General features: G+C 44.5%; 1 protein-coding gene across 1 annotated transcript; it reads right to left on the bottom strand.

Moving 5' to 3' along the window:
* Window positions 1-1032: 1032 nt before the first annotated feature.
* Window positions 1033-27814, bottom strand: Slc25a33 (solute carrier family 25 member 33). Its single transcript, XM_021662716.2, has 7 exons — window positions 27547-27814; window positions 15376-15555; window positions 9820-9897; window positions 7917-8017; window positions 6392-6458; window positions 3085-3365; window positions 1033-1470 (listed from the first exon to the last, which is right to left on the bottom strand). Exons 1-7 carry the CDS (start codon window positions 27600-27602, stop codon window positions 1271-1273), a joined length of 963 nt encoding a protein of 320 aa, XP_021518391.1. The 5' UTR covers window positions 27603-27814; the 3' UTR covers window positions 1033-1270.

The raw sequence follows: 27814 nt of genomic DNA, 5'->3' as shown, positions 1-27814 counted from the left end.
ACAAACACAGAAAAAGTTCAAGGTTATTCCTATCAGCTATGTAGACCCCCATCTTTACATAAAATCAGAGTAAAGTATTTAAGTATTTCATTTTTGAAACAGTGTCATGTAGCATTGGTTGGCCTAATTCTCCTGCTTCTACCTTCTAAATGCTGGGATTATAGGTGTGTACCACTAAACCTAGCCAACATTCTAGCTATTTTAAAAACCTTAGGCTGGGGGCAGCACACACCTTTAACCCCAGCATTTGGGAGGCAGAGACGGGTGGATCTCTGAGTTTGAGGTCAGCCTAAGTCTACAGAGTGAATTCCAGGGCAGTCAAGGCTACACAGAGAAACCTGTCTTAAAAACAAAACCAAAAACAAAAAACCAAAAACCCCACAACAAAAAAACACCAAAGGAGGTATGGGAACAACACCAGTCCCTCCTGTCACCTCCCGGGGCTGGCAATACTCCTTGGTGGTGCTGAATTCCTCAGCAGCGGAGCGTGACACTGCTCAACACCCTCAGTATCTGAGGCAACACTGGAGGCTGTGGCATCCTACACTTAGGAGTATGCCTGGGCTTAAACCGGCTTCACTTCTGGAAATACAGAGGTGCAAGCAACCGATAAGCAGTTCTTTAAAACTGCCTTGGGTTCAAATGTGGACAAAGAACATTTATGTCATGGCGGCTCAGGCCCAGTGCTGCACACCTGCACTCTGAGCTCTTGGGAGGCGAACCCCAGAGAGTTAAAGTTCGAGATCAGCCTGCGCTATGGCAGCAAGGCCCTGACTCAGTTTCAGTGCCTGGAAACTTAGATCGTGGCTGAACCGACGTGGGAACCTGGAAGTGTACAGAGGGAAATCGTGCAGAGTCTGCCCGCGCTATCACCAAATGTGTCTGCTGCTCTCCCCGTCCATCAGTGAGTCCTTACAGTTGGTTAGGGAACAAGCTGAGCTTTCCACTTTTCTTTTCCACATTTCACTGCCGGAACCCGTGGCTGGTTTATGGTACAGTGAGCATAAAAGAGAAGACAAACCCAGCACAAACTTAAATTAAATAGCATGATTTAATTTACTTGCTGCTCAATCCTCTTAAGTTAAAAAAAATTATAATTAACTATTAACGTTAATGAATTTAAACCTTCCAGAAACATGAATCCAAAAGGAAAAGTCCAACAGGGGGCACGAGCTCTGCTGTTTCAGCTTTGAACACTAAACATGAACGGAAAAGAAAATCTCTCGGTTTTCAGTTTTATTCTTCCAGAGCACAACCGTGTGGCCTGTTACTACGCACGCTCTCCCAGCAGGTACACGATGAACTCATAGGTGGACAGAACAATGGCAGTATTGGGGATCTGCCGGATGAGCTGAGCAAAAAGTCCTCGGTAGAAGGCCAGGGAGCCTTCCTCCCGGAACACCAAGCGCGCTGTCTGCACCAACGACTTGTACTTGCTGCCTTCCTCCCGCAGCCGCGTCCTGATGACCTCTGTGGGAGAGACACAAGCAGGAAGAAGTCAAGGTTCCTGTGTCTACTGGGCGTCTCGGTTCTAACCTGGACAGGACAGTCATATGCTGGCAGGACAATGAAAAGTTAAGCTCTAGCAGGGTACAGTGGCACACCTTTAATCAATCGCAGCTCTTGGGAGGCAGAGGCAGGCAGATCTCTGTGAGTTAGAAGCCTGTCTTAAAAAAAGAAAAAGAAGGGCTGCTGGGAGAGACGGCTCAGTGGTTAAGAGCACTGTCTGCTTTTCCAGAGGTTCTGAGTTCAATTCCCAGGACCCACATGGTGGCTCACAATCATCTATGAGATCTGGTGCCCTCTTCTGGTGTGAAGGTGTACATGTAGGCAGAACACTGTATACATAGTAAATAAATAAATCTTAAAAAAAAAGAAGAAGAGGAAAAGGTAAGTTCTTTTCAGACGATGTTCTGTTCCCAAGATTCCCTCAGATTGCCCTACTCTTCTAGCTCCCTGGGCTCCCTTCCAGCGCAACAGCCCAGAGCTGGTCACTCCTGCTTGTTGAGCAGACCTCAGAGCCCTGGAGGCGCTGCTGATCTCTCCCCCATCAACATACAACAGGACCTAAGCCTTGTTCTTGGACACCAGTGTGTCTGTCACTGCTGTGCAGGAGGCTTTTGAAAACACAACTTGTTTTCACAGCACAGTGGAAAAAAAATTTGGAGGGAGGGTTTCAAGATTAGGTTTCTCTGTGTAGCCTTGGCTGTCCTGGACTCACCTTGGAGACCAGGCTAGCCTTGAATTCACAGAGATCCACCTGCTTCTGCCTCTCCGAGTGCTGGGACTGCAGCGGTGTGCCACCACACCTGGCTCAGTGAGCTGTTTTTAAAGTAGGTTAGTGGGACAGGAGTGATCTCATCCTTGCATCTTGGCTAAGGCTGCAGCTCAGTGGCAGAGCATGCATTTAACATTCACAAAGCCCTAGGTTCAATCCCAACAAGGAAATGTGTACCTGGCTTGGAAGACAGAGGCAGGTAGATCTCTGAGTTCAAGGCCAGCTTGACTCACATAGTGAGTTCCAGGACAGCCAGGTATGTAAAAAGCTGCCTCAAAAATAACAACAAAGAAACAAACAAAACCCAGGAAACAATAACAAAAACACTCAAAAAAACAAAAAAGCCCAACTAATAGATTTTGTAGTACCTACCCAAAGTAGAAGCTGAGTGACTTTTCATTCGGCTCCCACATAACTTTTTTGAGTCAGGAAATTTTAAGTCTAGTTTTGGGCTTCTTTGGAAACAAAGATTCAGTGATCCACATTTCGGACCAGCAAACTTTTGCCCAATGAGATAGGGCTGAGCAAGGTAGAGGGGAACACTCACATGACCTGTGCCTACGTAGTCAACGATGGTGTCACTCTGCCTTGCAGGAACAGAGTAAGCAGCTCTGATTCAAAAGTCTTGAGTGTCACCTGGGCCGCATCAGACATGCTCAACCAGAAGCTACGCACACACTCCACGCTGACAGGCCCTGTTCAATCGCTCACCCTGTGTGTGCATTTCAGCCTGTGCACGGAGCTGTCTACGTGGTGACAAACCAGACAACTGTTTTACTGCCCCTGGAGAAAGGAACAAAACATACCGTGTGGGTAAGCGATGCAGGAGGCACATCCCTTAGAAACAGCAGCAGCTGCCATGAGTCCAAAAAAGCTAGAGGAACTCTTCTCAGTTCCATCTGTGGAGGAGACTATCGGAGACTCTTTCAAACACTTCTTCAAACTCTCATAAATAGCGAAGCAGATGACTGTCTCTGAGATCCCAGCATACGAGGCCGTCAGCCCTCTATAGAAGCCCCGGATGCCTTCCGTCTGGTACACATGTCGAGCACACTGGAGTGTATTCATCTGCTTGCAGCCTCTCACCCTGTCAGAGGGGATCAACGACAGACATTGAGAGACACAGAACACCCAAATCAAAAGGGGGATCACCTGTGACCCAGAAATGACATGGGAGAAGAAACCTGTCCTTCTTGTTCTTGCCCTCTGGCCCCCTGTGAGGCCAGTTCAATTAGCTAAGAAACCTGACAGGCCCACAGAATAGACAGCATCTGAATCTACAGTCACTGGAGCAGGCTTATGTTTGACCCAATTCTAGAAAATGCTAATGGAAGATAACACTTGTCAGAGAAAACAGCTGGAACCATCCAAATATCTAAAACAGGGCTAGCTAAGTAAACTGTGCTACATACACAAGACGATGACAGGAAGACACGGGAAAGCTAAATAGAAAGTAGGACACAATTATACACAAAGCAAAACATCATGGAATAAGTGGAAAATGCTGAGGAGAAGGGTGGGAGGCTTCTTTGTGGTATATTGGGGTCAGTCCCCAGTGCATGGCAGACAAGTGCTCTACCAGCTATCTGCCAGGCCAAGGGCTGCTTCTTACTATTGTGCTCTGGAGTTTGATTTGTGTGCATGCTAAGGTGTGAACCCACGGTCTCCAACATTGAAAAACAACACCAAAACAAACACATACATTTATATGTATATTTTTTCTTAGTTTTGTCATACCAAATTTTTTATCTAGGTACATTTCCTCATTTATTTAATTTTAAGTATGTTTTGGTGTATTTATTTTACATATATGTCTGTGCCACAGGCATTAGATAGATCCCCTGTAACTGGAGCTTCAGGCCGTTGTGAAATCCCTGATGTGGTGCTAAGAACTGAAGCTGGACCTCTGTAAGAGCAGTAAGTGCTCTTAAGTACTGAGCCGTCTCTCCAGCCCATGATGCTATATTTTTATTCTATGATTTCTAAGGTTTGCCAGAACTCCTGCCTTAATCTTTCCAAAAAATGATAACCCAGAATGAGCTGCTGCTCTTCATTTCTTACTATGCTTATGTCTCTGTCCTTACTTTACAAGCAAAGTAACAGAGATGATCTACTTTTTGTTTATTTATATACATTCCTTTTTATCTATTAAAAAATGGCCTTCAGGGGCCGGAGAGATGGCTCAGAGGTTAAGAACACTCGCTGTTCTTCCAAAGTCCTGAGTTCAATGCCCAGCCACCACATGGTGGCTCATAACCATCTATAGTAAGATCTGGTGTGCAGGCAGTGTTGTTAATCTTTTTTAAAAATGGCCTCTGCTTGAGAGTCACTGAAGACTCGTTCTGTTTCACAAAATAAAGTGTTGCTGATACTAGGATCACGAAACAAAAACAATCAAAGGCTTAAATAGTCAGAAGTGGTAGCTCATGCCTGTAACCCCAGCATTTGGGAAGCTGAGGTAGGAGGGATGTGAGTTTGAGGCTAACAAACAAACAAAAAAAAAAAAAAGAGAGAGAGATTTAGCTAAACCACTTAACTTCTGTAACTCTGTTTTCTTGCTCAAACCTTTTTGTGCGCATATCTCTTTCTGTACCTGCACCTAGCTCTCTTTGCTGACTGGCTATACCTGTATAAGGAACAATTCCCATCGGAAGAAGACATGCTCATGGTGTTCACAGATCTCACCTAAATAAAGGTCTACAATGTCCTGGGCGCTAGAAAGGCTCTCAGTCAACAGATGCACATATCTGTTGCTAAACATGGTAACACCAGGACACTGCGAACACTTGGCTCTGAGGTGGGTCACACCAGGACACCGTGAGCACTGGGCTCTGCAGTGATACCGAAGGCCACTAGGAGGTAAGGCTGGCCAGAAGCTTGACGCACAACTGTAACAAGGAAGGGACAGCCCTGGTGAGGGGTGAGGGACTGCACACAAAGGACACACATGACATTTTGGAAACTGCAAAGGACTGTCTTGATGCTTGGTTCGAGAGTTAGGGTTACCCTTGTAACTGACCCTTGTCATGGGGTTCTAGCAAGCACCTGAGAATGTAGAATGTAGAATGAACTGGGAGGCTGGGAGCCCTGGTCAGGGGACACATGGTCATAAGAGGATGGTGACCCCAGGCAGGTCCTTCCTTCACCCTGCACGTATATATCGGGCTCTTCCCTCTTCTTACAGGCTAGTGTTTCACAGTTCTGGGCCACACAGCACAAAGGCTTTTAGAATTTGGGCAGTTCCTTGAACTTAGCCTGGGAAAGCCTGAATTTATAGTAGAAATCAGCATTCCTTCAAGAAGTATGAGTGTGGGTGACAGCCCACAGAAATAGTAGCTATGGTTTTACACAAATAGAAACATTTTCCTATTACATCCATCATAAAGCTGAAAAGCACTGTTTAGTATACTTGGTTCTTTAAGAATCACAGGAATTGCTGGCGTGAGAAATGTGATTTCTGTATAAAAAAAGCATTATTACTGTATTAGAAATTTTAAAATGCTGACACCTTTATTCCAGTTGGTTTCTATTTAAAACCCTTACTCTAGTCAAGGGTAGTATTATAACCTGTAAGCCTAGCCCTGGGGCAGCTTGAGACAGCAAGATTACAAATTGGAAACAGCCCAGACTACGCAGCAAGACTCTGTTTCAACAAAAAACAAAGCCCAAACATTTTGTGAGCTTCACCAGAACACTTAAGGAGTACTGTATGAAAGACATTAGAACTCCAGGTTAGGTTCAGGACACATGCCAGGGGTATCTGGGGCTACATTCACAGTGCCCTCACTGGTGTCCTTCTGCCGGCAAGCCAGGCCTCTGCAGAGTTCACAGCACACCTCCTGACATGACGTCCACAAAGAACCCTAGAGACCAACACCCAAGAGGGAAGCTGGGAGCATGGAGAGGCCCTTCTGTCCAACTTCCCTTGTCCTCTGTGGCCTCCCTTTTCCCACAATGCTGCCAGGATAGATCTCAAAGGACATTTCTACATATGCTTAGAGAAAAATCCAGACAGGATATCGAAGGACCCCTACTTCGCATCCATAGTTGGCATTGGGAAAAGGAGAGGAAACGCACCGGAACTCCCAGATAAGGAAGGAACTATCAACTTACTTTTGTTCTAGCTGCATCCTCGTTTTAACCATCCAAATTGGATTCATTAAGGTATTTGTGACAAAAGCTGGAGGGAAAAAACAGTCATCACCGATACAGTCAGTGCTTGCTGAAGCTGTCTTTCCCATGCAGTGCTCTGAAGTCAGGATGCAGTGGCCTGGCACAGCGGGGTGCAGCAGCAGTGCCGGTTATATGCTCTGTCCATCCTCTGGGTGGCAGCCGTTGCTACTGCCACGCACAGCCTTGCCAGCCTCTAGGTGGTGCTGCTAGCATTCTGCTTCATTTGACTCCTAGGGCAAAAACTATCTAAAATTCCAATTTAGAAGTTTCAGGTCCAGAAATGATTTGCTTTTAAACTTGCTGATCTCTGCTTATAGCTAACATTGAATAGGGTGTTAAATCTTCAGTTACCTGAATTCAAACTTGGAATTTAAAGAAAAATGAAAAAACCCACTGACCCACAGGAATCATTATTTTGGTAAGCCTTCTGTAGCATTTTAACATCCAGTTCAGCCCCAAAAGTCAACGCCCAGCTCTCCTCTAGCACCTAGTGTCCTCCACAGCCCTGAGTAAGCAGATTAATTAGGATACTGGAGGGCACTGGTTTAAAAAGCTCCCTCAAGATGTGCTTTACCCAGGGTTCTTCTGGGCTAGATTTACAAGTCTTACAAAGCTGATTAACGGGGTCTGGATCAGGGCTAATTCACCCTGGACCAGTCTGTTTTAGAATGGTACACTGTCCTTCTCAGGGTTCGGTATTAAGGGGATTCACTGTTTCTGTATGAAGTTGTTTTGATTAATATTGCTTTTTGCTCTGACTAAAGATTATAATCTGGGTAGTAATTTTATTGAGAATAACAAAAGGAATTTGGTGTAGATAATTAAAGGCTGTTGACCAAAAGCAGGAATTCTAAAATGCTAATATCAATTCTCTAAAACTCCTGTTAGACTTAAATGGACAGCAGCCTCTGTGTAGAAGGGCAGAGGCTTCTCCTAGCAATTTAGGAGCCAGTGCTTTTTCTCAAGCACTCCCTGCTTAGGTTCAGCCTCAAGTATCACACAGCACACAAAACAAATAGAAGCCTTAGGTCCTCAAACCCCGATTCTTGCTGTGCAAGACAGCTGTTAAGGGCAGATGCACCTCAGACACCCGGGAGTCAGAGAGAAAGCAGCTCCTACTCCACATTAGAACTCCATAGGGAAGTCAGGAAGACATGAAGAACACATTAATATTCTTTAAAAGAAGCACAACTGACCAGTGGGAAATGTGTGTTTCTGAAGGAAGAATAAAAAGCTTGAGAATAAAAAGCTTTTATTCTCAAGAGTAGTCAAAGAGAATGAAATCTGTTTATAAACTGCTAACAGTCATATTCTACAATCCAACAGAAAGCTTTTGGAAATTATTTTAGGTGCAAAAGAGGCAGCAATTTCTGGAAAGAATAAAAAAAATAAGAGAGAGAAAGCAACACAAAACAACACATGCTTTGGGACACAAGCCTTCATCTCGCTCGCTAGAGTAACATACCTGCAGAGCCAGCTGAGAAAATGTGCACAGTATTGCTATTAGGCACAAAAATGCCATTAAATTGCTCTTTGGCTTTGGAGTAACATGCAAAGTAGACAGCCCTGTTAGGACAAAGAGAGAATGCCATGAAGAAATCATTACTGCACTTGAAACTACTACATCCGTCCCTCTGCAACATCTACGACATGGAAAAGACCACAGGAGAGAGTAAAGATCTTCCTAGCCAGAAGCAGGGGCTGGGCTCACACCCAGTCTGCCACTGCCCTGGGATATTGACGCCCCTCCAGAAATTAAGTGTAACAGAAGGGTCCAGGATAACAGAGGAAAGTGAGATTCTTTTTTTTTTTTTTTTTTTGGTAACATATAAAAAGAATGTGAAATATCATTTCTCCTTTTGGTTCATTTTTTGAGACAGGGTTTCTCTGTGTAGCCTTGGCTGTCCTAATCTCAATGGCCTGGAATTCAGAGATCCACCTGCCTCTGCCTCTTTACTGCTGGGATTAAAGGTGTGTGCCGCCACCTGACTCCGTTCACGTTCTTTCTTCCGGATAAATGCTAATCATTTGAGTAAAAGAGTCTACTGTCATTCTTAAAGGTGTAGTGCTTCACAAGTGTAAGCACACTCTCCTTGCTGTGCCTTGTGCTGAGCTGTGTGAACACTGCAGTCTCCGGGGCCTGCGATGACTCTGGAGCTTCTCTTCGCCTCTGCTGACTAATGGGTCAATCACAGAATAACTGAGGATCCTGACTGCTGTTGAGCAGGATCCCAGGAGGCCACTGGTTTGGACTAAGCTCTAGCACCAAATCCCAACAGAAAGGACAAAAAAGGGGGTGGGAATAATCATTTATGCCAAAGTTTCCAGTTCCTATTACCAAGTCAAGTTATCTGTCCTTCCAAGAAATCAGGACTGGAGAAACGTAACAGATTTCCTAAAGGGGCAGGTTCCAATGAGCATAAGCAGGCTGCCCTGCTTTATTCCTTTTAAGACAGAGACCTGATGTGAACCAGTTATCTATTTTTCTATTGTTTTCTCTGTCCTTCCTTTGAAAGTAACTCTGAAATGTACGACCTTTTGATGTATATCTTTTGATCCTGTTTATGCTTTTTACAGGCTGTTGGGTCTCAACAAACACACACACAGTCTCACTTTATAGACTAAAGCACTGCCAAATCCCAAGGCAGCTAAAGCCTTTACATTGCACTGTCAGGACTTCGGCCTGCGACACACACTGCCACTTGTTCCTTTTCCACACACAGCTCCCTCTCTATTAGCACTGCCCAGTAACTTTCTGTAATACTGAGACACTAGCTGTGCGCAGATAATGAGTACTTGGAAAGTGGCAGTATTTTAACTAATAAAAAAGGTGACTAAAGATAGAGCAGCTTAGTGTGCTGGGATAGTGCAGTTCTACCAAGGGTTTAAAGAGAACCAAAAAAACAAAAACAAAAACAACCAAGGACGCGATGTTTCAGAAAGTAAAGCCTTTGTAATTCCTTCAGACTAATGTTCCTATGGGTCACCTGGACATTCTGCTAAGAGGGCAGATTCTGACATGGATCTGTGAGCTACAACATTGAAGAGTTTCTACCCCCAGGGACTGAGTGCACACCATACACAAGGTAAGACACTCTCACTGAGATCTGAGTTCTGACAGAAGGCTAATTGTCCCTCTTAAAAACAAACAAACATAAAGAAACAAAACAAACAAACAAAACAACAGCCCGCTTTTCACATATTAAGAACAACCCATGGTCAGCACTGTTTCTCCATGTCAGACATGTTTAGGCAATTTTAATACAGGGGAAAAACAAGCTGACATTCAACAGTGTCACTCTTGGGCAAGAAAAGACTGAGTACTGCATGCTGGTGGCAGTGAGCCCACTCAACAGTTACATGCTTACCTTGATGGTGCAACTCCAACCAAATTTGGACCCAAGCCTCTAAAAAGTGACTTTGGTCCCTCCTTTTCCAGGATCGACCTGAATAATAATTAGAAAAAGACACAGATTTAAAATCTCCCTGGAAGCTGCAGACGTGGCCTGCTAGGTGAGTACTTACCAGGCATACATGAAGCCCTACTTAGTTGACCCTCGGCAACAAACAGGGCGTGGTGGCACACACAGGCAGCCCCTGGGAGGCAGGAGCAGGAAGATCCGAAGTTCAGAGTCATCCTTGGCTACAAAGAGTCTGAGGCCAGCGTGGGCTACATGAGACTGTCTCAAAACAAAGCCAATACCTCTGAGCAAAGCCTATCTATCAACCTTCACAGCATCTGCTTGAAGAAGCAGAATGTTTAGGAGCCCCTAGACTCCCACTTCTCTCTGTAGAACATATAACCAGAAGGCTCTAGAATCAGAAAGGAGTGTTACACAGAGTAGATCCAAAAGAAATACTGTCCGAGGAAATCTCTGATTCTGTTTTTCAATTACTCTCACTTCAGTCTGAAATCTCACTTCCTCAGGAGGCTGAGATAGAAAGATTACATGTTCAAGGTCTGCCTAGACTACACAGTGAGTTTAGGGGAGCAAGGCCCTGGCTCAAAAATATATAAAGCACACAAGGAGGAGGGGTGGAGATGCAGGCCAGCTGCAGAGAGGGCACTTATCTCACATGTACGAGAGTCTGGGTTTCAGCTCTGCTCCCCTGCAGCCTGGGCCACTCTATACTGCAATTTCATTATTATTTCTGGGGACTGTCTCACTATGTAGCCCAGGCTCGTTTCTAACTTGACATGCTCCTGCTTCAGCCTCCTGAATACTAGGATTACATGTGTGTAAACACCTCACACTGAATAGATGAACATCTTTCATCTTTTCCTTTTCTTTTCTGGTTTTGTTTTTGTTTTTTTTTTTTTTTTGAGACAGAATTTCTCAGTGTAGACAGAATTTCTCAGCTACCCTGGCACCAGTTCTGTAGACCAGGCTGGCCTCAAATTTACAGAGACCCACCTGCCTCTGCATCCCGAGTACTGAGATTAAAAGAGTGCACTATCACCAACTGATGAAAATTTCTTTTTTAAAAAACTTCCTTTTGCTGGGTATGGTGGCCATACAGCACTGGGAAGGTAGAGACAATCGGAACTCTATGAGTTCAAAGCCAGCCTGATCTACCAAGTGAGTTCCAGTACAACCAGGGCTACGCACCGAGAACCCCTGAAAAAACAAACAAAAACAAAAGCTGGACAAGTCTATAAAAAGGCACATGTAAGTCATTTGTGCCATTCCTATAACTCTTCTTCCATATGAAATTACTTTAAAACAAAAGGTTTTCAAAAACAAAACAAAAAAATAGGGCTGGAGAGATGGCTCAGTGGTTAAGAACACTGACTGTTCTTCCAGAGGGCCCAGGTTCAATTCCCAGCACCCACATGGCAGCTCATAATGTCTTTAACTCTTGTCAGGGGATCTGACACCCTCACAGAGACATACATGCAGTCAACATTAAAAACCAAAACCAAAACAACAGCCAGTCGCTGGTATTCACACCTTTAATCTCAGCATTTAGGAGACAGAGGTAGGCAGATCTGAGTTTGAGACTGGCCTGGTCTATAGAAAGAGTTCCAGGATACATAGAGCTACATAGAGAAACCCTGTCTCAAAAACAAAACAATATAAACAAACAAAAATAACAAATCATACTACAATGAGACCAAAATTATAGCACATACAGTTTATAAAAATCAAGGGTTAAAGCAAACACGTCTATGGCCTCTGTGAACACAGTTCTTCAAAATGAAATCTGTGGGAGTTTCACTGAAAAATCACAAGGCCAAAAATAAGCCACCTGGCTCTTAATATGCACAACCTAATGATTCCAATTAAACCCCTTTACTTTTATCACCTTCCTCAAAGACGGTTGTTTCCAAAACATGTCTCCAGTAGCACCTTGAGGTGACCTACACCTGATGACACAGCAAGTACTACAGACTGAAATGCTGCTCTACCTGCCAGTCTTTTAAGTGCAGATTCCAACTGTGGTCTCCAGTAATGAGCCCTGTGCAGCCTCCAAACTATTTAAGAAGGTTGAGGGAACCTCTGGCCTCAGGAAGCTGGGAGCCCTCATCCATAATGCAGCAGGGACTGTGTCCTCAAGTGACTTGTGCCTTTTAAGAGCTGAGGAAAGCCAGTCTCCATAGTTACCCATTTCACAGTGGCAACAATTTGAATCTGTTACATAAGCTGAACTTCTGGGTGTTTATAAACTCTCTGGAACAATCAAGCTCCTACTATACAGTTTTGAAAGACCAGGATCCTGGCCCGTGCTCTTCTACAGCACACCACCTTTCATAGTAGAAAAGCGTGTAAAAAGCGGTCAGAATCTTGTTCAGAGTACATCTCCGTCTTAAACCCATCTGCATAGGAGAGGCAAGGAGCTCATCCAGGCATATATAAGAAGAAGGCACTTTCTGAAAGACGTGGACCAGCTGACTGCTATGGGCATTAATTTTCAGATTGAAAAGGGAGCTGGAGAGATGGTTAGGGGTTACAGTCACTTGCTGCTCTTGTTGAGGACCAAAGTTTGGTTCCCAGCAGCTGTATCAGGCAACTCACTTCACAGGAGCCTGTGCCTCCACCTTCAGGAGATTTGGCCACCGACACTCATATGTAGTATATTATACCCACATGCAGGCATAGACACATAAACTTTTTAAAATTATTATTAAAAAATTTTTAAAGGCCTTAAAAAATTAAATACCTCAGTAGTTCAAATCTTCACTTAAAAAAAGTATTTTTCAAAAAAAAAGTATTTTTCAAAAACAAAGATAGCTGACAAAACATTATTTTTAAATGGTATGTGTTATGACCTCCTCATGCATGCAGGTACAGAGCACACAACACGTAGTTTTTTGTGTTTGTTTTCTGAGATAGAGTTTCTCTGTATAGCCCTAGCTGTCCTGGAACACCACCCAGGTAGTACACTCTTCACTGCTTTGGGATCCTCTCCACAAGTACATCGTGTGGCCTGAGGACAAGCTTTCTTCAGATGGGAACTGGAACACACCACACAAAGACACTCTGCTATAAAACCCACCTCAAAAAGCAGTAATGATAGCAGCAAAATGTGTCTACATGGTGAGGATCCAGTAAGCCCTGAACATGACCCATTGTTAACCTGTCCGATTTCAGAAAATCACTGTGTTGGTTCTGAATGCTTCTCCAATCACATACAACATTCTAAGGAGCCGGAGAATACTTTCTTAATCAAAACAAACACCTCCCACCTTCAAGGGTGGAGTGAGAGTGAAGGGAAAAAAGAGCAAGGAAATAAGTAACCAGCACTGCTGGAGGATGGAGGCATTTGCTGAGGATAAAGGAGGAAGACAAGATGGATGTATGTGTGTGGCAGGGGGAAGCTCAGTTTAAATAACTGGGTCACTGAAGGATATTCCTGAAAAGGTGTCAAAGCCACAGAGATAATGTCTGAGGGCACAAAAGAAACTTTGCTAGCTATGTTCCTGTGCTTTCGTAATTTATTTATTTTTGAGACAGGGTCTCGCTTGTAACCCTGGCTGGCCTAGAACTCTCTATTAGAACAGGCTGGCCTCAAACTCAGAGTCTACCTCTAGTGCTAGGATTAAAGACATGCACCACACTGCCCATTCCGTGCCTTTGAAGAAACAAGGAGGCCAGAGGGGAACAGCACGGTGACAGGACTGCTGAGGGAAGAGCAGGTAGGCCCCAAGGATGGCTGTGGGCTGAAGCTCCTGCTTAGAGGAGGAATGTGACTAGAGGAATACGGCTGCCCTGCTGGGCAGAGTGAGGACAGTGGATAGCTAAATCTCAGGCCAACTAGGGCAACTAGGATGCTAACCCTAACCCCACCACGAACACAGGCTCGACACTGCAGCCTTCATCAGGACAGCACTAATTTCTATATATTTTGAAAGCAGAATTTACAGGATTTACCGTGGCTTGAGAGAAGTCTCCAGAGTGGCTCCAAGGTCCCAGAACTGTAGCCACAAGGATGAAGCTGCTTTAACTAAGCAGGCTCTGGGCCCAGCAGGGTAGTGAGTTCTAGTTTGTACCCATTTTGTTGGGGATGGGTAGAAAACATTCATGTTGACCACATGGGGGGTGGATATGAGGAAGCCCATCACTCACAGATGACTAAATGAGACAGCCGGGGACAGAGGTCCCTGAGGGAGCCTTGGGACCCTGCTGCGGCAGGGAGAGGTGGTGTGGCAGCAGTCACAGCTAAGGAAGCAGAAACAGCAGCAGTGAAGCGGCTGAGGCCCTGCTCCTGGCATCTCTGTGCCAGCACCAGCTACAACTCTACACAGGACCTGAAAAAGGCTGCATGAGGACCAGCCGTGGTCTGGGCTCTTCTGCTTTTGGTTTCCCTTGCTCTCAGCTGCTTCCAACTGTCCTAGAAACAAGGGAGCTATGTACTAAACAGACCCTAGGCACCTACAACTGCTAATCTGTACAGCTTCCTCTCGAAGATGGGGGGAGCTACTTTTAAGACTATTATGAAAAATCAGTAGAATCTTTTTAAAACCTGAAAGCTATTGGCAACAGCCCAGGCTACAGGAGAATTCTAAAAACAAACCTAACAGGCTAAAGAAATACAGCTTGAGTGAGCAAGACAATGGCACAGGCCCTTTCTAACAGGCAGCACCGTTAACTTAAGAACTTGACTTGATTCCATGGTTTGCACTTTGACATATATACTGTAACTGGATATTCATGTGGAAGTGACAGTTTCTGACTGTATCAACCAACCACTGGAAGTGGTTCCTGAATTTTTAGTGACAAAGCACCTTTTCCTTTGGTTTCTACTGTAATGAATAACTATTGTAGGTGAAGCTACTGGAGCGGTGAGAAAGTAGAGAAGGAGGTGATACCCATTCCATAAAACTTGCAGAAGAGAAACAATCACATCTACCTTACAGGTGTACCCGGGTTAGCAGTTACAGCTTTTGGGTAGTGGTTTCTACGGGAGAGTAAATATTAACTAGTCACAGTTATGAGGCAAGCCTGTATGAAGCAGTTCCTTCTGAAACCCAGTGAAAAGGTCTGACGACCTGCCACCATCTCACAATGGTCAAGACACAACAAAAGGTGTCACCTGACACCAAGCAGGCCTCAGCCACTGAGGACCATGGGTCCTGTTTGTGCCTCCACATGCCCTGGCCTCGGGCCTTCCTGTGCCTATTGCTCACCACCTGCTATTGGGACTTCAATCCCTTCCTCAGTGTTAAAACTGAAAACTTGATCCTCTTAGGCAGCAATTTCTCACAAATGTGACTAGCACAATGGCTCAGTGGGTAAGCATGTCTGTCATCAAGCCTGACAACTTGAGCGTGGTCCCAGGAGCCCTGCCCTCCACCTGTGTGCTATGGCACACCATCCCATTGCTCAAAAAATAAGAAATCTAATTCTTGTATTTGGACCAAAACTGTATAAAGTGAACCGGCAAGTGACAGGAAGTGGCTGCACGATTGGGACTGCACTTACTTCAGAACCTGTAAGAGTCCAGGTGTCACAGATGTTGGTCTCATCATTCCAGCTCCACTAATGGTCCCCAGATGGACCTGAGGGTAATAGACTGTCCGAAGAGCCAGTCTCGAAGACTGCAGTCTTGTCTTGATGACTTCTAGCGGACATGTGAAAATAGCACCAACTGTGCCCCCGCACCTACAGGAGAGAGGCCACAGCAGGATCAGCAGGCATTAAGAGTCTCTGTCCGCAGATGGGACTGATCTCTAGCCCCTTCCTCTTTAAAACAGATTACCTGTATTCATTTCATATAACTTACAAGGGAGTTAAAAATATTAGTTGGGGTTCCAGAACTAAAGAGAAACACTCCACCATGACCTGTCAGTGCAGACGCTCTTTGTGTCTCCACACAGCACCAACCAATTCCCACTGTTGGATGTCCGTGCAGTCACAACAAGACTCACCATGAACAGTCTAGAAGACACATCTCTACACATTCAAGCTGAATATTCAGATGGCACTGCTATTCTGAAAATCTGTTTATCACAACACAGACCTCACATGGACGACTCAACATTGCTGCATATTGTCAGCTATGAAATCCTGTTTCCTTCCCTCATGACTGCCTGGCATATGCTGCATTTTCCTAGTCACTGTTTCTCCAAGTCATTCCTCTAGGACAATCACTTCAGTTCTGTCCTGCAGAACATGCTGATAGCAAGAGATTTCTGGAATTACTTTTCAAACATTTTTCTTTCTGGTACAAGAATTGAGCCCAAGGGGCTAGAGTGATGGCTCAGAGGTTAAGAGCAATGACTGCCCTTCCAGAGGACCTGAGTTCAACTACATGGTGGCTCACAACCATCCACTGGGATCTGATGGCTTCTTCTGGTGTGCAGGTATACATGCAGATAGAGTACTCATATACACTAGACAGACAGATAAAAAAGAATTGAGCCCAGGCTCATGCTAGGCAGATACTCTGTGCTACACTTTCAGGCCTTTTTATTTTATTTCAAGACAAGGTCTCATTAAATTACCCAGCTTTCAATTCTCCTATCTCAGCCTTCTGAGCACCTGGATGATGGGTGTGCACACTGCCACACCCAGCTCACGCCCTTTCTTCAAGAGCTCACTTATTTATCCTCAACTACCTATTTCTACTTTCTCTTACATAACACTATCTATGAAACCGTGCTGGGTGGCTAGCTACAACAAATGATGTCACACACCACCTACAGTCACCACACAACCAGAAACTTTCCTCCTTGGAAAACATGGCCCTACAGTGGAACGAGTCCAAGTAGGGTCCTGGGGTCTTATTCAACTTTGCATCAGTGGCATCCGGACCAAATAAGTTCAAAGGTGATAATTCCTCAGCCAAGGACTATTCAGTTGAGAATACACAGAGAATGTGTTCATTTTTTAAATGACATTTATTGGGGGTGGGGAAAGCATGCCACAGCATGTGCAGAGAGGTCAGAGGACAACTTACAGGAGTGGGCTCATCAACCTTGGCAGCAGGTGCCTAAAGCCAGCCGCCCTGCCAGCCAGACCAGCTTTCGAGGCTTGGGGAAGCACTTACTCCATTTGTACGCGCACTAGACTGAGACTCCTAGCAGTTTTAACTTAGCCTCTCTACAGCACTGAGTCTAAATGTGGCAAATCTCGAGAGCTAACACAGAACTTAATATCTACCCCGCAAAAGTGAATAAAGCAACATCCCCAGGTAGAACTTACATTAGAGGCCTACAGTTGGCAAGATGGCTCAGCAGTGGGCAAAAGTGCTTCACGCAGCCCTGAAGACTTAAATTTAATTCTAAGAATTTTTTTTTAAACCTTTAATATTGGTTGGAGCGGTCTGCACCGTAACTCCAGTGAGATGGGTGGTAGGCAAAGGAGAATCAGCCAGAAGCTCACAGACAAAGGGCAGCAGAAGAGGTAACAGGAGAAACCCAGCTTCAAACAGTAAATGGGAAGGACTGGAAAGATGGCTCAGGGTTAAAGACTGCTGCCTTTCCAAGGGACCTGAGTTCAGTTCCCAGCACCACAAAGCAGCTTATAACTAGCCTTAACTCCAGGTCTAGGATTTTCAGCACCCTCTTCTGGCTTCCATGGCCCAAGGTACACATACAATGCACTACATACTGGCAGGCAACACACTTTTTAATTTTTAATTAATTAATTAACTTTACATCCCAAATAAACAAAAAAAAATGTGGAAGAAGAGAACCAGCTCTAGAAGAGTTGTTCTTTGAGCTTGACAGACATGCAACAGCAAGAGTTCTCCACTGCCACAACCACCAAGGGCTACAGTTACACACAGGAGGCCACGTCCTTGGGGTTCAGCACTGGACTACGCTTTTAGTTAAATGATTGCTTTTGTTGAATGTTATGGCTTACATGGGTAATCCTAGCACTCTGGAGACTCAGAGAGGGGGATCATGAGATTGAGGCTAGCCTAGACTACACAGTGAAACCCTATCTAAGAAAGAGAACGAAAGGAAGGAAGGAGGGAAGGAAGGAAATAAAAAGACTGTTTTGTGACAAGCATTCAATCCTCCAACAATCTTCTCCTGAAGTGGGAACATATTAGCCTCAACTTATCAGAAGGGACTTAAATATTATAAAATGGAAATGTATCTAGGCAAGAGAGGAAGAACAAGCAGCTATGTTTGGCTATTTAGGCAAACCTGCTTTAAATCATGATCATAGCATGAAAAATAAAATTAAGCTGTTATCTAGTACCAGATTGGGAGGAAGGAATGAAACAAGGCAGCAAGGAAAGAGCGAAGGAGAGGACAGAGGGAGACAAGGAGGAAGGGAGCTGGGCATTTTGAAGTCTGCTTGTCATCCCAACACTTAGGGGGCTAAAGCATGAAATTACCATGAGTTCTAGGCCCACTACAGCTACAGAGCAAGACCCTCTCCAAACAAAACAAAAAGTAGAAATAGACATAGAGCTGAGCACAACCCTGTATCCCCACTGTTAGGACAAGCGAGCTGGTACTTACTAGGCCAGCCCCTGTTACTACCAGGTAACCCAAGTAGGTTGGAGCCCTCAACTGTGGCGGCAGCTTAAGGTGCTTTGATGAGAACTGAAGGGAGGAAAGCCAGAAAGAAATAGATTCATTCTTTTCAAGATTTATTTATTTAATTTTTAGTTATATAAATAAATGAGCAAAGGCCTGGGTGTATCAGAGAGATTAACTCAGGGTTGATGACCTACCCTCAGTGAGTGGGTCCCAGCATCATACTGACAAGGGACCAAATGAAAAGGGCAAAGGAGAGCACCCACTGGCAGTGTTCTCCTTCTCTCTACTTCTTGTTCATCATGATGGAATGAAAACATGAACCCAAATAAATCTTCTTCCTGTAAGTTGTCACTGCTGTATTTTTTAAAAAGACTTATTTATACACTACTCTGCCTGCATGTATGCAGTACACACCATAAGAGGGCACCAGATCTCATTAAAGATGATTATGAGCATGTGGTTGCTGGGAATTGAACTCAGGACCTTTGGAAGAACAGACAGTGCCCTTAACTGCTGAGCCATCCCTGCAGCCCCACTGCTGCATATTTTGTCACAGCAACAACAACAAAATCTAACACACTTGGTCTGGAACTCTGTGGCAGCACTGAGTTTCCTTTCTCTAGGCTACTGATTCCTGGGCACTAAAGCCAATGAAGCCCCTGAGAGTCTCCATCTATGCCCACAGAAGACTATCCTGTGGTAGGAAGTCACCCATGTCCTTCTCCAGCCTCTTCTCCTCTTGTTGGCCTGGGCACAGGTACAGCCCCTCAATCTGCAATCCAGACCTCCCAGGGGCTGGGAATAAAGCAGGGACAGTAACAGTAAGACACCCCTTCCCCAGCATTCTACAAGGTCCAATGTTGATCCCTGGTCAACACACCAAAAGGGTGGAGTTGGCTCTTGGTTCTGAGCATGTCCAGGCAAAGTCCAGACATCAGGAAGTCATATTCCACATGGTGGCAGTGTCAGCTAGTAGAGAATGAGCTACTGGCTGGACAGGAGCATCTAGATCACTGATTTCCTAACTTGGTGGGTCTCAACCTTCCTACTGCTGTGACCCTCATGTTCCTCATATTGTGTGACCCCCCCCAACCAAAATTACTTCACTGCTACTTCATAACTGTACTTTTACCATTGTTAAAAATCAGTAATATAGCCAGACACACACCTTTAATCCTAGCAGAGGCGAGCAAATCTCTTGAGTTCAAGGCCAGCCTGGTCTACAAAGTGAGTCCAGGACAGCCAAAGCTACCCAGAGAAATCCTGTCCAGGAAAACAACAAGAACAACAGCAACAACAAATCAAAAAAAAAAAAAAAAAAAAAAAGAATCATAATGTAATTATCTGATATGCAGGATATCTGATATGTGACCCCTGTGAAAGGACTGTTCAAACACCAAAGGGGTCACTTCCTACAGGCTGAGAACTGTTGTGCTAAGGGAAGTACATGTACTGAGATATGTTTCCAAACATCACTGGTGTGAAGAAAGAAAACAGATGCTGGAGAGATGACTCTCAGAGAACCAAACTCTGGTTCCCAGCACCCCACCCAGCAGTTATAACTGCTGTTACTTCAGGTCCAGAGAATCCTGATACCCTTTTCGGTTTTCCACAGGTACCCACACACTTGTCACATACACACGTAAAAAAAATGGTGTTTTGAGACAGGGTTTCTCTGTGTAGCCCTGGTTGTCCTGGAAATAACTGTAGATCTGTAAACCAGGCTGGCCTTGAACTCAGAGATTAGCCTGCTTCTGTCTCCCGAGGGCTGGGATTAAAGGTGTGTGCCACAACTACCTGACTCACAAACAAAAAATTTAAAGGAAAAGTACAGAGAGAAAATTTTATTTTACTTAAATTTTTACAGCTTAATTTATATTTGTCGTGTGTATCTTATAATTATAACATTAAGAGGGTACTAAAACTACACATGGCTGGGGTGGGGAAGATGCCCAGTGTGTAAAATGTTTGCCTCACATATAACCATAGCGATGGGGAGGCAGAGACAGATGGCTCCACAGAGCTCACTGGCAAACCAATGAACCCAAACTGATGAGCTCCAGGTTCTATGAGACTGTCTTTAAACAAAAAGGAAAACATTGACCTTACACATATACACATACACCAACATAAAAAGGGATGCAAGAACATTTTAATCTTAGTGCCACATGATCAAAGTCTGAGACCACTATTCTAGACTTGGTTCCTTGGTTCCTAGCCCAGGCACTTCTGTCTCTACCCCCAGTGACGTCTGACCACGTCTGAAGACATTTTTGGCTGTTGAAGTGATGCTGTTATTAGTAAGTCTGGATGCTGCTAAACACCCTGAAATGCATAGGAAAGAACAATTAATCACCCTGCCGAAGCTGGAAAAGTGCATTCTAGACCAATAAAGTGGACAGCTCATCTTGGAGGCAGCGTAAACAGGGTGGCGTTGCTGGCAGCCTCCCAGCATTCTGGTGCTCTGTCCTAACCAGATCCGCCTCTTAGGCCATACAGTATGAATGGGATCAAGGCCATTTCTAGTTTTAACTCTGACTCATTTACGCCCATTAACATGACACCATCTACTCTATCACAGTGTCCAGAGGAGAGCATGTGATTTGGCCCAAGACGTTCAGCATAAATTCCCTTAAAGCAATGACTGGTTTAGAGATGGTGTATCTCCATGCCAGTCCCATAGCTGAAACTAGAGACCTACTCCGTGGTGGAGAAACAGAGGAACTGCATGCAGATACCACTGGGAGGCAGAGCCATCAAGGCTCCACAGTGCCTGTGGAGTGCTTGCTCCAAGAATTAACCAGTAGATTTTTCTATTGCTTACAGCTGCAAGTCCTATATTTACACCTAAACTTTTCAAGAAAGCTCATGGGCAGGAGGTTTACTACTGCAGACAATGTTCAAAGGGTAGTGAGCCCTTCCGTGTTTCCAAAGGCTATGTGCGAGCTTCCTAGACACTAATTTCTCTCCCAAGGTAAGTTTGCACTGGTTACCATGCCAAAGTCCAGTAAAGTTCTCTGGAATGTTCTACTCAGAGCAAAAACATTGAAGGATTTGAAGAGTGATTAAATGTCTAGAAGACACAGACATGGTTTGGCTTTGAAGTCTATTTGTCTAATTTCTAATTTCTTTATTTAAAAATAAATGAATCTATGACTGTGACTTAGATTCTTCTTCCATACCCGTTCCCATTTATATGAAAAATGCTCCTGGGCATTCCTCCACTTTCTCTCATTCTCCCTTTCAGAGCTGAAGTAGCATTTATTACCCAAAGACATATTAAACATTTATCTTCTTATATCCACACGGCCCTTGCTTTATTTCCCCAGTGGACTAGGTGCCTTCCCCCAGTTTAGGGTAGAGCAACCACTACAAAATATACGCTGGATCTTTCTGCTATTTTTATGGGATCACAAGTTACATAAAAAAATTCAATTATGTGCATAAATTACCTTTTACTGCAGAACTTCAAATAATCAGAAAAAAACTTAGATATATTTTCAGTAAAAATATGCTATTTCTTGAGCATATACCCACTCACCTTAGGCACTAAAATCAAAGCCAACACGCTTTTTAAAAAGTTATTACTTTTAAAATATTACAGTTATTATGCGTGTGGAGTGCTCATGTGACAATCAATCAGCTCTCCTTTTCTCTCATCTGAGTCCCAGATATTGAACACAGACTGTCAGATTTGGCGTCAAGGGCTCTGTCAGCAGAATCACTTTGTTGGCCCATAAACTTTTATTAAACTGACTTATTTAAGGTGGGGGAGGGGGTGTTGCTGTGCATGTGTGGATGTCAGGGGGACAACTCACAGTTCTCTCCTCTGCCATGTGGGAACTCAAGTTGTCCGGCTTGGCAGGAAGCCCTCTGCCCACCGAGCCATCTCTCAGTTCGCAATGTGCTGTTTATTACAAAATCATTACTTGACTTCCATGTTGATGGACTATTCACAGGTACAAAATGGGCTCTCTCAACAAACGATCAAACAGGTACTCTGCAAGCCTCCTAATCTTTGGCATTTTGATACATTTTCCTCTTCTCTCCTACTTCTGTAATCATTACTTGAAAAATATTAGTTGCTTCTGGCATACACCATAATATTCTGGCAAGTTTATTTGAATATCTGACATCAGGCTTATGAGATGTCAATTATGCAAATTGTATATTTATTTCATTAAGGCAAAAACAATTTTGGATGTAGCTGATTCTCTTTTAGATGATAAATCCTTTATCCCATTTCATTTTGAAAGACATTAAATAGCACCCCTCAAGTTGGAAAGATGGCTCAGCAGTTAAAGATTACTTGCTTGCTCTTGCAGAGGACCCAGGCTCACACAGAGGATCAAAACTGTTTATAAGGGGGCTGGAGAGATGGCTTAGTGGTTAAGAGCATTGGCTGCTCTTCCAAAGGTCTTGAGTTCAATTCCCAGCAATCACATGGTGGCTCATAACCATCTATAATGAGATCCGAGGCCCTCTTTTGGTATACATGCAGAGAGAATACTGTATACATAATAATAAATTTTAAAAAAACTTTATATGACTCCTGTTTCTGGGGATACAGTGTCTTTTCTGGCCTCAGTGGGCCCCAGGCATGCACATGGCACATATACATACAGGCAAGCAAAACATTCATATACATAAAATAAAAATAAATAAATCTTAAGATAAAAAAAGCATCCCAAATGAAAAAGAATCATATCTTTCACAAATAAGAGAACTCTAAACTAGTACTACTTTATAGCAATATCATTTCAGCAAATACTAAGGTGTAACTCAGCAATAAAATACTGTTTCTCTTTATTTAGGACAATTCAGACCATACCAATTTATACCCAAATTAATAACTGAGTATTAAATCTTTTAATACTGTCTGGCAGTTGTGACTTGAAGGAAGCTCATGGTACGGACCCTCAGGAAACTTCCATCCATAGCCAGGGTGGGGTTGCTGGGAGGAGGGAGGTGGTGGTGGTGTACACCTTTAATCCCAACACTAGACAGGCAGAGCTCTGAGTTTGAGTTCAAGGACAGCCAGGGCTACACAGAGAAACCCTGTCTTGAAAAGGAGGGGGAGGGAGAAACTTACAAATGTCCATCCTACTGGGCATTTCCCAACCACATTAAAAAAAAAAAAAAAAAAAAAACCAAACACCTTTTCACATATACAAATATAACAGATTAAAGTCAATTTTATTCTTATGCATGTATATATATGTGAATATATATATATTATGTGTATATATATATACAATATATGTGAATATATATATATTCATGTATATGTACACACACATATGTATACATACATAGCATGATACAAAGTATTACTCATTTGTTTAATCAAAATTCCTGTGCTGTTGTTTGGTTGGTTTATATAGTTCCGTAGATCCACCCAAGGACAAATGCTTTACTGTGAGTTATACCCTCAGACTGCAGGGAAGTTTGGAATGGTCTCTATGCTTTCCCTACAGCCATCTTTGTAATGCTTCAAAGTAACCAGGATTCAGCTGGTAGTGACGCGTGCCAGAGTACACCTGTCAGCAGCTGCCAAGATCTGTGGGAAGACAGTAGACTGAAAATATCTGTGGGCAACATCTTCAGACCTCAAAGATCTGCCATATGAGGACTGAACCAAGAACCCAGGGCCACAATCATACTTAAACACACAATCTACCAATAAGTTATTTCCTGGCCTCTATTTTAAACATACTTAAAGGTCATGTAACTGTGTATTATGACAAAAGGTACAGACACACACACAAATCACACACCCAAATCACACCATAAAAAATAAGACTGAAAGCGTCTAGCTCTGTTAATCTCTAAATCTACCACAGCTTTATCCACGTGTCCAGTTATCTCCAGCACCAGGCAGCTCTAATGGCTGCTCCATGGTAGCACTGCTGGCAAAGGACATCACTAACACTAGAACACAAGCCCCCAGACCCTTAAAGGCAAATCAGGTCTTACAAGGAAGTGTCACTTCGGCGCACTCTGGCCTTTTCCTGAGTGGGATGGTTTAAAGCACAGAAAGGAACTGCAGGCTTTACTTGGTAAGAGTAATAGTGTCTGAGTACTTCCCTGCTCTGGCAACACTGAAGAGAGCGGAGACCTTACAAGAAACTACCTTTTAACACCAAGACTGAAGCTCACCCTCACAGAAGCAAACACACTATGAGGCAAACTGAAAACTCTGAGACCAAATGCCTTAAAAATGTTTTACTTTGGGGCTGGAGAGATGCCTGGTGGAGAGCACTGGCTGTTCTTCCACAGGACCCATGTCTGATTACCAGCACCCACATGACAGCTTATAACCATCTGTAACCACAGTTCAAGGGGATCCGGTGCCTCTTTCTAGTCCCCAACGGGCACAGGGCATACCTGTGGTACATGTAAACAAAACACCCATACACATGAAATAAAATCTAAAGAAGTATTTTGATTTAGCAGCTGTATTTCTACAAGTAAGGATGTGATCTATCATGGATGAGAAGGAACAAAAAGTGAAGATTAGAAAGATGTCGTTAGTGTCTTTGGATGTCACTAAAAATTACGCCAAGAGCTTCATGATCCCCACTCCATGTGCTTTAGAAACTGAATTTGCCTTCACTGTTCTCTCCACAACTCAACACTAAATATTAACCAGACTTACTAACGATAAACTCTACTCAGAAATGCCCTACCATGAACATTCCATACATCACTAAGAAGAAAGCAAAGTGAAGAACAGGGGCTTGAGCCAGCCAGGAAACGTGGCTCATGTCCTTAATCCTAGTGTTTGGAAGGCTGAGGCAGGATTGTTGGGAGTCTGAGGCTAGCCTGGGTATACTCAGAACCTTTTCCAAACTGCTTATTTCTAGATGTTGGTCTGTGGTGGTCTTTCTGCTTTCTTTTCAAAGGGCAATTTGCTATACTGAAAATCTGATTATTATATGTTACTATAGGAAATAATCTCTGGAAACAATCTAGAACTTGTCTCTTTAAGAAAAAAAAAATTGAAGACGATGAACTGTTTTGGTTCAGTCTTTATTTTTCCAGGATCTAGAATCAATTTTCACTGGTTATATTAATTTATAAGCCCATTACAGCTAGTAAAAGTATTTGTGTATCACCAGGACCTAGTGGCACACATCTTTAATCCTAATACTTGAGAGGCAGAAGCATAGACAGAGGATCTCCGTGATTTCTAGACCTTGTCTCCAAAAAAATAAAAATTGTCTGGGGATAACATTAAATCTGTTTGAGAGTACAGCCTTCAATGACTATTCATTAAACAAGGGAAACCCAACAGATTTTAAAAGCAAGATCTCTTACTTCTCAAAGACAGCGAACTTAGCTCTCTGGAAAGATGCCAGCCTAACAACGGAGGAAAGCAGTTACAAGGACCCCTGGGCTGACAACTTCTACCTACAGCTGTGCCCTCTTTATATTCAACTCCTTTCATGCTCTACCTTAAAAGGGACAAAAGTATTTTAAGCTAAAATCCAATTAGTAACTATGAAAAGCTCCTTTTAATGGTTCATTTCTTATCTGCAAGCCTGGAGATGTCAAGCTGCTAATGGAAGAGGCAGAGCTTGTTAAACAACATGGCTTCAGGCACAGCACTAATAAACTCCAACATCTTAATGAGTCCCGGAAGCTGTGCTGCCCACTGCAGCATTCTCCATCAGAAGGTAAAAGGCCCAGAAAGCACTGTGAAGGCTGTGCAGGGAGATCCATCCAGACAGGGCCATCAACTACAGTGAGCCTCAACACAGGCCCCTCTAAAACTCCAGTTAGGAGCATGCACACATACGATGTAAGAGAGCACCTCAGTAAAACAAAACAAAACAAAAAAATGAATATGAACTTATTTCTCTTGGCTTTAAAAATGTACTCAAAGGCTCTCTTGGTTCTCTCTCTCTCTCTCTCTCTCTCTCTCTCTCTCTCTCTCTCGGCCTCTTGGTCTTTTCCCCTTTCTCTATCGGGGCGCCCCCTCTCTCTCCCTCTTTCTCTCTTTCTTTCCCCCATCATGTCCTGCTCTCCCTTCTCTCTCCATATCTACCTAATAAACTATATATATATATATATATATATATGCTCAAAGGGCTTAAAATTCCCAGAGATGACAAACGTATATAAAGTGATTTACTATTAGGAGGAATGAAGGAGTGACAAATGAAGCGAACAAGCAATTCTTCCTGTTTAAGCAAAACCATTAAAGCTATTTGCTTGGAGAAAGCAAGCAACAGCATGCCATGAGTAAAAGTAGAAAGACATCAGCAACCCTTTCATCTTGGCTATTTTCTGGGTAATTCTTCAGTCATTACTTTTCAGTAGAAGGAACTGTTTAGGTAACAGTTTAGGCCACAGCTATAGTACTCAGGTGAAGATGGAAAAGCAGGATAAAGACTGTATGTTATGTAAAACACCCTACACTTAAAACTGTGCTCCCCAAGACCCTAAGGCTGGACAAAGCTCCACAGATAGTTTGAAAACCAGCACCAAAAGGGTGCCAGGCCACTAGCAGCTATGACGAAAGAAAAAAAAAATACTAACATATAATAAAAAATTTTTAACTTCTGCTTTTTTTTTGGGGGGGGGGGGATTCGGTTCCTATTTGTATCCTCCTACCATAATGCGTTCCTCCAGGGAAAAACATCTAAGGCGCTTAAGGGCAAGCCTTCCGAGGTCCCCATTTACCCTCCCACGTGGTGCAGGCCAGCAGCCGTTCCCCACCCTCCGCAGGCCCCGGCTGCCCGGCGACACCTGCTTGCAAGCTCTCTGGCCGTGCGCAGCACTGCCTCCTGCGCTACCCCGGGCTCTCCAGCATCCGCACCTCGGAGGCGCCGAGTGACCGCAGCGTAGCCAGGGAGACGCAGGAGGCTGGAGCCACAGGGGCTCGGCGCGATCGCCCCCGGTGACAGTCACAGCAGCCAGGAATTGTTCAAAAGGAGAACACGGCTAGAGGCTGGTGGGGGATGGGAACGCGGCCGCGCCGGGTGGGCAGCCGAGGCGGCGGGGCCGCCGAAGCCCCGACCCTCCCGGGCCGCCCGCCCTCGCTTCACCCCGGTCCGCCGCAGACGCGGACCGCGGGCTCCGGAAGCCACGGCACGCCGCGGGGAGAAGGCCGGGGCTGGGGCGAGCGCGGCTGGGGCCCGAGGCTCACCCGCCGGCGAAGAGATGAAGCAGCGTGTTCTCCTTCTGCTGAGTGCCCGTCGCCATGGCCGCGTCGGCTCCGCGGCTCGCCGCAGCCGCTCGTGGGATGCGCGAGGTCTCGGGCTCCGCTGGACTCGCTGGCCCCCCTCAGGCCGCCGCCGCCGCTCCCATGCGCGCGGGAGGCCCAGGCGCCCGGCTACCTCCGCGGCGTGGCGACCGGCCAGTCAGCGGCCTCTGCGGCGCTTTCCAGCCGCTAGCTAGAGCCGGGCGCGCGGCCG

This window comes from Meriones unguiculatus, chromosome 3 (genome assembly GCF_030254825.1).
Source record: "Meriones unguiculatus strain TT.TT164.6M chromosome 3, Bangor_MerUng_6.1, whole genome shotgun sequence".
NCBI lineage: Eukaryota > Metazoa > Chordata > Mammalia > Rodentia > Muridae > Meriones > Meriones unguiculatus.
This window is presented reverse-complemented; position numbering and strand designations above follow the sequence as displayed.

Excerpts from the sequence above, each read along its gene's own strand:
- Slc25a33 (XM_021662716.2), bottom strand. The coding sequence starts at position 27,602 with ATGGCGACGGGCACTCAGCAGAAGGAGAACACGCTGCTTCATCTCTTC. Across the intron at positions 15,556-27,546 it reads CTTCATCTCTTCGCCGGCGG|GTGCGGGGGCACAGTTGGTG; the intron begins GTGAGCCTCGGG and ends TCTCTCCTGTAG. Across the intron at positions 6,459-7,916 it reads TTTCTCAGCTGGCTCTGCAG|CTTTTGTCACAAATACCTTA; the intron begins GTATGTTACTCT and ends TTTTCCCTCCAG.